Here is a 12,829-nt window from a genome sequence, read left to right on the forward strand (position 1 = left end):
TTACCCGCCGAGTCTGTCTATGGATGACAAAAAATCAAATTAAGCATCCAAATATATATGTGAAGATGAAGACAGAAACCATGTTCCCACGTTGCAGCATTGAAACAGAAGCAGAGTGTCTTGTAGAGAAGCAAAGGGTACCATTTCTTACAAGGTAAGTCAAAGAAAGTGACGACGACAAGGAAGGGAAAGATGAAGATGAAGATGAAGTATGAACATTGTTCCTCAAGCTCAGAGCAAATCATCTGCAAATATGGAGTGCAGTGCAGTCGTGTAAAAATGGTTTCACAAGATAAACATAATTGACCTCTCAAAGAAAAGATTTTGTTCGAAACTTTCAGCAGAGATGAGCTTTGGAACATGAAATCAGATGCCATTACTATCTGAGAAGGAAAAACACATCCAATTAGACAATATAATTGAAAACTGCAGATCTGACTACGTGCCAGCAGTTTTCGAAATCAACAGACATCCAAGAAGCTGAAAATCTCATCATTAAGCCCCTTTTAGTCCCTTTTATATGCATGGATTTTCAATTCAGTCATTCGATTAATTATTTTTCAATGATTTTTTTTTAAACTACAAATAAGACTCACAATCTTGCATAGCATTCTTGCTGTTGTGAGCAATCCTCCATGACGGTTGAGACGCAAGATTAATGGTGATTGATTTGTTTAAAATAGGCGTGAAACATCAAGTCAGTTTGCACTTTTTACTTGTTGATCGGTTGGTACATCAATGTCATTGTTAATCTTTTTATTATTATATTAATTTTGATGGGTCTAAGGTTTGCATTCCCAATCATATAGCTCATCTAATAGAATCTGAGGCAAGATTCATAAAAGATACATGTGGAAAATTCTAATGAGCCATAAAGTTTATCTAGACATTTAGGGTTTAGTGTAAATTGCATCCTTTTAAATACCGACATATAATGTAACTCGTTACTCTACTAAATCTGAAATGGTCAGTTCAACTTTTTAGAAATTTTATTGGCCCAACAAATTCATACATTTATCTTCAAATAAAACCTAGAAGTCTATAAAATCTAACAAGGCATCTTCAATTAATGCATCTTCAAATTTTATTGGCTCAACAAATTCATTCGTTCATCTTATAAATATGAATTATTTAAAAATCCTCATGTACATGTATCAAGTTTATATTCGAGATGATATTTGATTTCATATTTTCCAATACATATCACGCGTTTCTTAAACATATTAAAAATTAACGAATAACAAAAAAAATTAATTACTTAAAAATGTTTTGAAAATATCAGTACCTCATAGATAATCTTTGATAGCACTAATTTCAATTAGTTTTGTACACATAAATTTCACGTATTAAAATGCACTCAAATGGTGAAAAAGATACAATAATGAATTTGATTACAATAAAAGGTGAAACTCGCTTTAAATGCTCTTTACATTCACAAATCCTTTTATTAATGGTTAGATATAGATCTTGCTTTTAGGCTCGTATGAATATCTTTCCATCTAAAATAAGATTTAAATGTCATTTTAATCAGAGAATTTGTGCACGTAAAAAGCACTGCAAAAGAGTTTCCATCTTTTCTTGTAGTCAAATTTATTATTGTAATTTTATCACTATTTTAGTATATTTTAATACATGAAATTTTTGCAAATTTCTAGCATGTCTAGTGGAATACTCTCTTCCTCTCATCTCTCAAATCAACATATGTAGCATCCAAATTTGAAAAATATGAAGCATATAAGTCATTCTCCAATCTATGTTCTGAAGTGGATACCATGCTAATCACTCGTCTAAGGACTCAGTTTGAAAAGTCGAAGTTGGTTTCTCTACCAAATTCACCTAGAAAAGGAAGAATTTCCATTTAAATAACAAATTCATTCATTTTAATAAAATTTGGCAGAGTTTTTCTAATATGAAAACCCTACCTAAATTTTTATCTCATATTAATACCAGCATCATAAACAACAATATAACCCACATTTAGCTCATATTGTCTCACACTTATATAAAAATGCCCTTCGGCCATCATCCATCATTTTCACCAAATACTGTCACACACCAAACATTTCCAATCATGAATATTACATAGTCGATACTTAAATTATCCATACATTATGATAACCATTTGTTTCCATACAAGATTGTAATATCTTAAATTAAGGTTACACAGCTGGAATCTAAATGTTAGAACTTATTTCAAAGTTGTACCTAGATAATGTTATAACAAAAAAACTATAAATTAAGCAGTTAAGATCAAGACGACTGATAAGAAGTACATGCATATCATATGTAAATTGTAGAATAAATACGTTTATAATATCAAAGGATTTATTTCAATCCCAATATTCAAAGCAATTAAAATTAAAGGCGAACTTTCTTTGAGTTTATGTTGTCGTACAAGCTCATAATAAGTCAAATTTCATTTCACATGCTTCTCCTACAACTCCTAACAATAACCATTAATGTTTGTTTCAATATATTAAACTATTTGTCTAATAATTAATTCAATCCAACACATAATTTTACATTGAGCACCCAAATTAATATTAATCAATCATTATTTACTTTTTATAATTTCACATAATTTCATAAGTTGCAAATATCAATAAATTATTTAAAAAATCCATAATTTACTTTTTATACCATCAAAATAAACTCTTCACTTAGGACTTTCACATTTCCAAATTTTCAATTTAATTCCCACACCTTATAAACACATCAACTCTAGGATTTAAAGTTTCTAAATTTTCCAAGAACATGGCCACACTTATCAAATCATGCAACAATCCCAATTCCACCCCTATAACAATAAATTTAACCATTACAACATCAATCAACACAAAAATTATATCACCAAACCCAATTTCTAAATATTTCATGTTCACAATTTAACTTTTCAGCCATATAAGCAAGAATCCAAAACAACCAAATTTTCAACCTATCAAATTCAATACAATTAATTTAAATTTTATATACAATTTTTTCAAACTTACATACTTCATTTAATTTAATTCTATTCATAATAATCACCTACACTTTTTTTTATTTAAATATCATTTAAAACAATGAAATAAATCTATCGGCATGATTAACTTCTCGAATTTCCTAAAGCTTTCTAGCTAGCAGTTCGACTAATTATCATAAAAAATATAATTTGATTTGGTTCCATACTCATTTAGTCATCAAGATTTCTAAATTTCCACACCTACACCTTCCTATATTATCTCAAAGATTTAGAGTGCATTTAATTAGCTCATCTTAAAAGTGTATATATAAAAATATGTATCCACATACCTTTTCTAAAATATACCAATATAATCTACCCATCAACACCAATTTAAGATCATGATAATCACATTTAAACATTCTTACATCATTAAAACATCAAGATTATCACTATGTTACCCAATTTAACCCAAAATCTATAATTACAACATTCCAATACATCCAATACAAAACATTTAAATTCCTAGCAATCTTCATTAAACATTCAACACAAAACTCAAGTATTTCAAAACATAATTAGAACATCACAATCAATATGATTTAATTAAATTTATAAATTATTCTCAACTAACTTTTTGGCCAATTCAAACGGACTTATAATTGGTCATAATTTCCATAATTTATTTCTCAAACATACTAATTTCCATACCAAAACACTTCATACAACCTATTTCTACAACTTTTGATACAACTTGAATATGTTTCTTAACTTCCATACATGTAATTTATACATCCCAAACAATCTCTACCCTAATAATAATATTTGCCATGCTTTCATATTAATTTCTAAAAATTTCAATATCATAATTTAACAAGATTCCATCTTCCTCTTAGTTTTCCCCCCTAAACATAACACCCTACCTTTTAAATAACTTCCATAAATGCCATTTATTTCTTCAACCATAATTTTTCAAAATACACACATAATATGAAACCCTCTATACACAACTAGAAATCATTCCCCAAATACAATTTCTCATATCAACTCAATCAAATAAATATACAATATCACTAAATTAAAATCAATTTATTTCATTCATTCTCGTAAAATTACGACTACGAATTCAACAAAACTTTCTTTCTTTCATTTTGGGCACAAAGCTACCTCCTCTCAAACACCTCGCTAGTAAAAATCAGCCAGCAACATCACTTGCAATTCAAGAGGAGGGAGAATACTTTTAAAATATAAAAAATTATTAACTCTTTTAATACACACATTTTAGATAAATAATTTCAGCAAAACTGGATTTGTGTAAAGAGTACAAGGTTACATTATTAAGTATAGGATTATACAAAATTTATAACATCATAATTAATCTATAAGTTATCGAAATACCTTTCTACAACATTATTAAATTATGAAAAAATATAAAGAATTTAATTATAAATTGAAATGCCTTTCTAGAAGCTGTCCGGGTGGTATAGTTGGTTATCATGCTAGTCTCACACACTAGAGGTTTCCGGTTCGAACCCAGGCTCGAACATCTTGAAGTGATATTAGTTATAAACTTTATGTGATACATATATTTTTCTCAATATTCCACTTCTGTCCTTTTTTTTTCCTAATTATTCAATTGTATCCTTAAAGGATCCCAAGTTTTGGTGGATTGTTTTCAAACTTTTTATATATATATATATATAGTTTTGAGAGAGAGAGAGAGATAGAAGAAATGGATTATTTTTTTTTCTTAAATAAAAATTTTGTTAGACATTTAACTATAATTCCAAAGGATGATTTAAATTTGTTTATTTTCAAATCTTGGATTAACATATAAAAGAATTATTAATTCTTTTTAATATACACATTTTAAAAACCATTTAAAAAAACTTAGAGAATACTTTTAAAACAATAAAACAATTAACTATTTAAAAAAACTAACTAAAAGTATATTAATATATATATTTTTTAATTTATAATATCATTTCATAAAATTATATAAAAAAAATATTGATTTAATAATTTTTATACAGAGTAGTTTAAGAGTATAGCCTCATGAAGAGCTACATTGAAGATTTCTACGTTGAAAAACTGGGATGAAAATGCAGTCTACCATATTTTCTATAAATATTTGTTTATTTTACAGATTAGTTGGAAGAGAAATTGAATATTGTTGGGAACCAACTGAATACCATCCCACCATTAAAAATTCAACCGCTTGTTTGATCAATTATTACCCAAACTAAACCATAAACAAAATCATCTGATAGATAATCCAACTATCAAGGGTTTTCGCCTTGATGAAACGAAAACCCAAATTTCTCAATCAATCTTCCTTTTTGGTTAATTTTATTGATTAATTAACCAAATAGCTAATCCTCTCTCTCTTTCTCTGTTTCTGATTTTCAATGGCTGATAATGTATCAGACACTTCACCTTTAATCCCCCCCTCTCCGATCACCGAACCCAGCGAGATCGACCTTGAAGCCGGTCCCGGCGAGCAAATTCAGTGCCGTATTTGCCTCGAAACTGACGGTAATTCTCCTTTTTAATTGCTTAATATTCAGTCCAAAAGTCGTCTCTCTGGTTCACCATTTTCGAAATTTATTTGTAGCTTTGACTTGATTGTGGATGTAGAAAATGTTAGGTACAAAGAGTTTAAAATTGTTTCTTTTTTAGTTCACTTTGATAATTTGTGGAGGTTTTACTTGCATACTTCAGAATTTTTTTACCTACTTTTTGTTTACTGTTATTGTTCCATTTGTGTTAGCTGTTGATGTTAGAGATTGTTGATGCTTGGATTTTTGTAGCCTTTTTTTTTAAATAAATTTATTTATGGCAATTTTAACTAAAATGTGAAATATTTAGAGTTTGTTTCTGTTTGCATTTTTAGAATTATCCACTTCATGTTTATTTTTATTGTAATCGTTGGTGTATTGGCTGTTGATTGTAGAGATTATGAAATTGAAGAGAAATATTAGATCTTGGGGTTCGTGAGCTTGGCCTTGAATTTAGTTAAAATTATCATCTTTGTAATGCTTAGTTGTTGTTGAACAGATAATTTGATCATGAAAGTTCCTTTTTTTTTTCCAGTTTTACTGATCAGCAACAGGGTAGCTTTTGTATGACTTGGTTTTTCTTTTTTAACTCTTATGTGAAAGCTTTAGATTTCTGGCTTGAAAGTTCAGGCTAGTTGTGTTTACTTCTTAAGTTAATTATGTTTTCATTTCATCAGGTAGGGATTTTATTGCACCTTGCAAGTGCAAAGGAACGGGTAAGTATGTACATCGTGAATGCCTGGATCAGTGGCGAGCAGTGAAGGTATGGATGTTTGTCATGTTTCTTGCACAGTTTTAGTGATATGGGTTATGTTATTGTGTTATGGATCCCACATTGTTGCTTGAATTCTATGTTGCGACATCGTTTGATACGACTATTCTTTTGACCTGACTAATAGCCAATTTGGGTTTGGATAGGTCACTGAACAATCCCTTTGTTGCGCTCAGAGTTAATAAATATGTCCTTCGATGTTTGTATGTTGGTTTAAAAATTGACAGAGACTTTTGTTGCATATCATTTTCTTCACTGATGCTTGAGGTGGAATTTCGTGGCTTAGAGGCCACTTGCATTTTAATAATTTGGGTCTTTTACTCCATCTCTTTTGTATTTTTTTTTGTGAAGAATGATTGCTATTTCCTTTAATGTTGCATTCTTTGTCTTTTCCATAGAATGCGGTTTCTTTGAACCTGGTAGATTTTGTGAAAGTAGGCTATTACCAGCAAGGTAGCCTTCATTTAATTTTTTTTTTTAAAAGGAGATGTAGAAAATTTATGAAACTGGACAATAGACCTAGAAATGGATAGGAAAAAAAATGCTGCTCCTTTATGGTTAATATTTACATTATGTGAATGAAAGTGTTAACGAGCACCTCTATATTGGGATAATACACTGTGTATCTACCCTTCTGGTGCCTGCCAAGCTAGCAAACTATATATGACACTTGACAAGAATTAGTTGGTTAAGTGATTAATGTGATGCATTGGTAGTCCAAGATTGCCTTAACAGAGGCTTCCATACTGGATATAGGGTATGCTTAGTTATTTTTCCTTTTTACACTGGTCAATTGCACTTGTTCTTGTAAACTCATACACACAAACTTGGATCTTCCATGGTAAATCTGGAGGCAGGTTATGTAGGCTGTCATAGTTATGTTTGCTGGAGTCTGTTTGATTGCATGAAGCAGTTCACTTTCTTTACTTTTCATGTCAAGTTCCTGCAGGCAATTGATGTTTTGTAAAAAAATGATGCTCTTTGTGATAAGTTGTTGATTGTGTCTATGCAACAAGTTAACCTGCCACTTGTCCCCTCTTACCCTGGAATTTCTACTATTGAGCTACTTTCTCTCTCTCTCTTTTTTTTCCTCCTGACAATCTGTTTATATTTTTCAGGAAGGGTTTGCATTTGCTCATTGCACAACCTGCAAGGCTCCTTACCATTTGAGAGTTCACGTTGCTGCTGATAGGAAATGGCGAACTCTGAAATTTCGATTCTTTGTGACTAGAGACATCGCGTTTATATTTCTGGCTGTTCAGCTTGTAGGTCGTCAGCACCCTGCTTTTGGTTATTTTGATATATACCTTTCTTGTTCTTTTTCTTTCTTCTCGCGTCAGAGGTTCTATTGTCATTTATTTATATTAATTTGGTTCAGGTAATTGCTTCACTAGCATATTTGGTGTACCTAATTGACACTTATCAAAAGTCTTGGCTTCGTCTCGCATGGGGCTTTGATAGTGAGCTTAGTTTCTACTACATATGTGGTAATCTCAAAAACCTGAAGTGATAGTTATCATAATCCCTCTCAATGCATGCTTATGACACACAGCTATAGTATCATGGTTTTCTTACAGATTAATAGTTATTTTGTTTGTGACTTGGGTTATGCTCAATTTGCCCATGTTTATCTGTTCATGGTCCTGTCATTTTGTCATCTTAAGTGTATTGAACTTAACTTGATTTATGATACCAATTCTTTTATAATCTAATTTTTTTTTCTTGGTGCATGAAGGTGCATATCTCCATGGTCTGCAACCTTGAATGGTATTTATTCATAAAAATTGGCTGCCAACTTGAACTGACTAGTAGATCTGGCTGTTCTTGTTAGATTATTTGTCCCATTTTTATATGAAATCACATAAATTGTTCTGGAGTTTTATGTAATTGGCTGCTTGAATGTCTGTTACTAATTTAGAAACTGAACCATTTGTCCATTAATTTCAGCATATTATGAAAATTATAAGAAAAAAAATACCATTTGTCTTTTCAACTTTAAAAGATTGGTAACATTAAAATTTTAAAATACAGTTTGATTAACTGGTGTCTGGAGGCATGTGAGATTATGTTGAGGATTCAAGCATGGTCTGTTATTTTGCATTATTTTTTCCAGAATACTTGTATAGAATCTTCATGGTAGAATGTTGTCGTACAGGAGCACTATTATTCTTTGCTTTGCTGGGGCTATCTGGGTGCTTCATAACTTGCTATGATCGAAGAGTACGCAATGATTTGGCTCAGCCTTGTCGGGAGTTATGTCTTTGTTGCTGCCAGCCTGGGTATAACTCTGCTCTATATTCTTGCAACAACTGATGCACATGATATAATTATTCTTACTGCTGGATTATCATATTGTTATCCTTATAATTGTGTGGTGGAGTTAGGTTAACTTGACGTGAGGAGGAAAATGTACGTTAGAGTTGTCAATTGTGATTTTTGTAAGAGACTTGATTTTTCTTTTACGTGTCTTCCTCTTCATAAAAGAGATGAGGTATTTAAAAGCCTTTCCAAATCTTGAGGAATTTAAAAACATCTTAGATGCTAGGCTCCTTTGATTGGTGCAATAATAAAAATCTTGCTCAAAACCATAAATGTTAGGTAAAAAATCTTGGTGCAATAATAAAAATCTTGGCTTGAAACCAAAATGTTGGGTTAAATTCTGGAGGGATTTCATTTGATTAAAAAATGTTGAAGGCAGGGGTATCTTGGATTTCTTTGTCAGAAGCCACATGGTTGGAACCATAACCTAGTAATGTTGTTGGTTAATTGTGCATAAAGGAACTATTTGATTGATTTATTTTTAAAAGAGAATACTCATTTTTCTGATCTAGATGTATTCGTTAGCACTCCCGCCCACAAAAGCTAAGATCAAACAACCACCAGCAAATTCATGTGTGGTGTAGAATCCTTGACTTGCCTTAGGAACAATATGTTTATATTGTGGGCATTTGTAAAAGCTAGGGTTCCTCAATCCCTACAATTTTACAGCCCAAAACTGTAGAGAAAAAAACTAGGTTCTCAAACCCTAAGGTCACAACACTTAATTGTAGAGAAAACTCTGAAATGTTTATTTATTAATATTCTCAAAAAAATAAGCTAGACAACCCTATTTATATTAATTATAGATCTAAAATCCATATAAAATAAAGATTTTTATTAAAACTTACCTAACTAGTAGAATCCAACTAGCATTATGATTCCCAAATTAAACAAATTCTTGTAAACCTCAACAATTAAATGAATATTACAATAAAAATAATTATGCCATAAAATTAAAAAATAGCATCCTGCATCATGTTGAACTTTTAGGTCGTCATTTATCACATTAAAGTTACATTTATGTTTTGTTTGCACGCCAATTTATCTAATTGAACAAAGGAAAAGATTATTGTAGTCTTTCCCTATCTGGGTCATTGGATTCTGCCTAAGTTTTTGTTTAAATTACCAAAACCTTCCTGATGCTTGAGCTAATCAACTTTCACATCTTGGCATTTCTAAATCAAGCCCTTACATCCCTGACCTTTACAATTCAAACACAATTTAATCCTTGCATTAGGTTACCATTTGTTAAGTCTAATGTGCCAAATTTGAATTTTAAAATGTTCTTACATGTTGAAAATACCCCTCAACTTCACTTTGTTCTCTTTTCCTTAATTATCATCTCTATATCATTTGTTTTAAATGGACTTTTTTTTTTTTTCTTTTCAATGGTTTCAGATAGCATTTAGTATATAATATAATATAATATAATATAATATAATAATATAATATGACAGTAGTACCTTTTTAATTTTTTATTATTCTTCATCATCTATAGATTTAGTGTTTGATTTGAGAAAAAAGAGGGATGAAATGTTGAGCTGGCCAAACCTTAGGGAGGTTTTGATAATTTGATTGAAAACTAATATTTGAGTGTTTAAGTAAATTTTATTCAAACAGAACAGGCTGTTACCATAAGTTTCTCGTTGGTTTGTTAGAAGGGTGTTTAAAGTTTAAATTGGGGCCAAATCAAGGTTTGGCACTGGAGTTCATTTGGGTGGGTGTATTAAACACAAACTCTGGTCATTAGGGAAGGAGTTCAATTTTTTTTTTTCCTTTTTTGTTTTAATTACATATGATACACCAAAACATTCTCTCGAAATTTTTTCATTCCTACTTTTTCACCAAGTATTTTGGTTATTGGATTTGAGAAATTAAATCAAATAATGAGTTATGCAATCTGTCTGTTTCCTTAATCTTGCAGAGTGTGTGCAGACTGTCATTTACCTGGCACTCTTTGTATCTGGACAGACTGTACTACATGCTTTGAGAGCTGTGCAAGCACAGCTGGCGAATGTGGTTGCTTAGGAGGTGCTGGTGAAGCAGGGTTACCACTATTGTTTATAATGGCTTTGATAGTGCTTGGACTATTTACTGTGATTGGCATATTCTACAGCGTGCTGGTGGCCACAATGGTTGGACAACGAATTTGGCAGCGGCATTATCATATACTTGCGAAAAGGATGCTAACAAAAGTGAGTGTAGTCACCTGCCTTCATATCTTTTTTATTATGATTCAGTATAATTTCTATGGTGCAGTAAGTCACCAACACCAACCAAAAAAGAAATTATTACTCGTAATACTTTTTGGCCCACTAAATCTTACCTGAATTTTGTGAGGGAATTGGCTCCAGTAGAAAAATGGTTAAAAAAAAACAAAACAAAACAAAAGGACCTAGTGAATTTCTTTGTGAGACATGTCTGGCACTAACATTCAGGGCTCTGTAGAATTTCTCAAGCTTAGCACAGTTTTGATTGATATACCAAATTTCGCTCATTGAGGTAATGGTCAGTTCAAGGAAAAAAAAAATGTTGTCAAGGTAACCATCTTTGCCAACTCATTAGGTCCGAAAGTCCTTTACAATGAAAACTTCAAAGGTTGCTTTAATACATTTTATCCTTGGCTTAAAGATCTATCTTGGGGTGATGTTTTCACTTTGGCATATCATTGCATCACAATCTTGAAACATTTTGGCTGGTTACTGCATCAAATATTTACTTTTTTGGCATCGATGCAGGTTTCTTGGTCTAAATATTTATCATGACTTGTTTCTCTTGTGAAATGACTTTAATATGCTCTGTTAGGAATATGTTGTTGAGGATGTTGATGGTGAAATGACGGGATCCGACTGGTCTCCTCCACCACTTCCAACTGAGCATGTTCAGCAGCTGAAAAATCTGGGCCTTCTCTGAGTTGAAAGGGGGTGATATATTGATCACAGGAGACACAGACTGACTCTGTTTTGGTATGTCAGTCTATATTGTGGCCTTTGAAATCTATCAACAGCAACGTCTTAGGCAGTTACAAGGTAAGAGATAGCGAAGGCACTTTGATGGCTCAGCTGCATATATAAATTTGGGAATGATGATTTGTAAAAATTGCCTGGTATTGTTACAAACCTTCCATCAGTTAAGACAACCTGAACAGGCCACCCTGAAATGGCTAACAAAAGACTTTATCGTATATTTCATGCCTGTGACCAATTGAAGAGAACATTTTTTTATGTTCAATGGCTTTCTTCAAAAAGCGTGGTGCGCTTGAGATTGTAACTAATTACCGCCGGAAAATATATCACTCTGTATCAGCTATTATCTGGCATATACCGTTTACCAAAGGACTTGGCTTTGAAGTCGACGTCCTGAAAAATACTGAATTATGTGTTTCTTTTTGTTTACTGTAAAGAAATATATCTGTTTCTACATGAAACTGCTGGTTTATCGGTAATTCTCGCCCAAGTAATGTATTTGGAACTGCTCCCTCCAGTACTATTTTTTCCTGTTTTCCTTATCCTGCACATCACCTCACATGTTTGCATAGATTGAGGTACAGAAGGATCTTTATCCCCCAGGGTTAGAAGATGAAGATGAAATCTTAGTTTAGCAATCGAGTTAGATGGTCTCATAAAAGCATGCTAGATGGTAGATGAAATATTCAATAATGAGAGTGTCTTCTCAAGTTAGGTCCTTTTGTAAGGTCTTTTTTACAATTAATTATTTTATTTTATTTTTTATGGGGTTATTCTCATCTTATATGTTGATATAAAAGTTTTGCGGGTTAATCTAGATCGATTTAAGTTAAGTTTGATTTATTTGTTGTTGTCTTGGGCTAAATTTGTTATATTTAAGAAGAATTTTAAAATTGAGTTTTTTTATAACAATATCATTCTCCTTTTTAGTTTTTTTAATTATCAGATTTGATCGTTATTTTTTTATTGTTATTTTATTTTGTACTTTGATAATTTTTTTTAATTAATATTGTTTTTTTTTAATTTTATTTTTAAATATTAAATTAGTTGAGAATTAAACTTTTTGATTGATATTAATTCTAGGATTTAAGGTATTTCAAGTTTTGAAGATTAATTAAGGTTTCGAGTTTGCTTCATTTTTTTTTTTTTTGAACTTATATTTTTTTCAATTTTATCCTTTAGTATTTATTCAATAGAAATTAAGCTTTATTATTTTTATTTATTTGCTTTCTATAATTCTTTTTATTAATTCTGAAAATGATATAGGTTATCT

The 12,829-nt window shown here is 31.1% G+C and overlaps 1 protein-coding gene across 1 annotated transcript; it reads left to right on the forward strand.

The window, feature by feature from the left end:
- The first annotated feature begins 5,012 nt into the window (after positions 1-5,012).
- Positions 5,013-12,046, forward strand: LOC118043529 (uncharacterized). Its single transcript, XM_035051543.2, has 7 exons — positions 5,013-5,476; positions 6,177-6,262; positions 7,390-7,536; positions 7,650-7,758; positions 8,427-8,550; positions 10,515-10,785; positions 11,396-12,046. The coding sequence occupies exons 1-7, from the start codon at positions 5,350-5,352 to the stop codon at positions 11,501-11,503; spliced, it is 972 nt and encodes a 323-aa protein (XP_034907434.1). The 5' UTR covers positions 5,013-5,349; the 3' UTR covers positions 11,504-12,046.
- Positions 12,047-12,829: the final 783 nt, after the last annotated feature.

The sequence above is a fragment of the Populus alba genome, chromosome 7, assembly GCF_005239225.2.
Source record: "Populus alba chromosome 7, ASM523922v2, whole genome shotgun sequence".
In the NCBI taxonomy this organism is placed as follows: Eukaryota; Viridiplantae; Streptophyta; class Magnoliopsida; order Malpighiales; family Salicaceae; genus Populus; species Populus alba.

Bases quoted from the DNA above. Each gene is read 5' to 3' on its own strand.
- LOC118043529 (XM_035051543.2), top strand. From the start codon at position 5,350: ATGGCTGATAATGTATCAGACACTTCACCTTTAATCCCCCCCTCTCCG. The intron at 5,477-6,176 runs GTAATTCTCCTT...TCATTTCATCAG, and splicing joins TATTTGCCTCGAAACTGACG to GTAGGGATTTTATTGCACCT. The intron at 7,759-8,426 runs GTAATCTCAAAA...GTTGTCGTACAG, and splicing joins TAGTTTCTACTACATATGTG to GAGCACTATTATTCTTTGCT.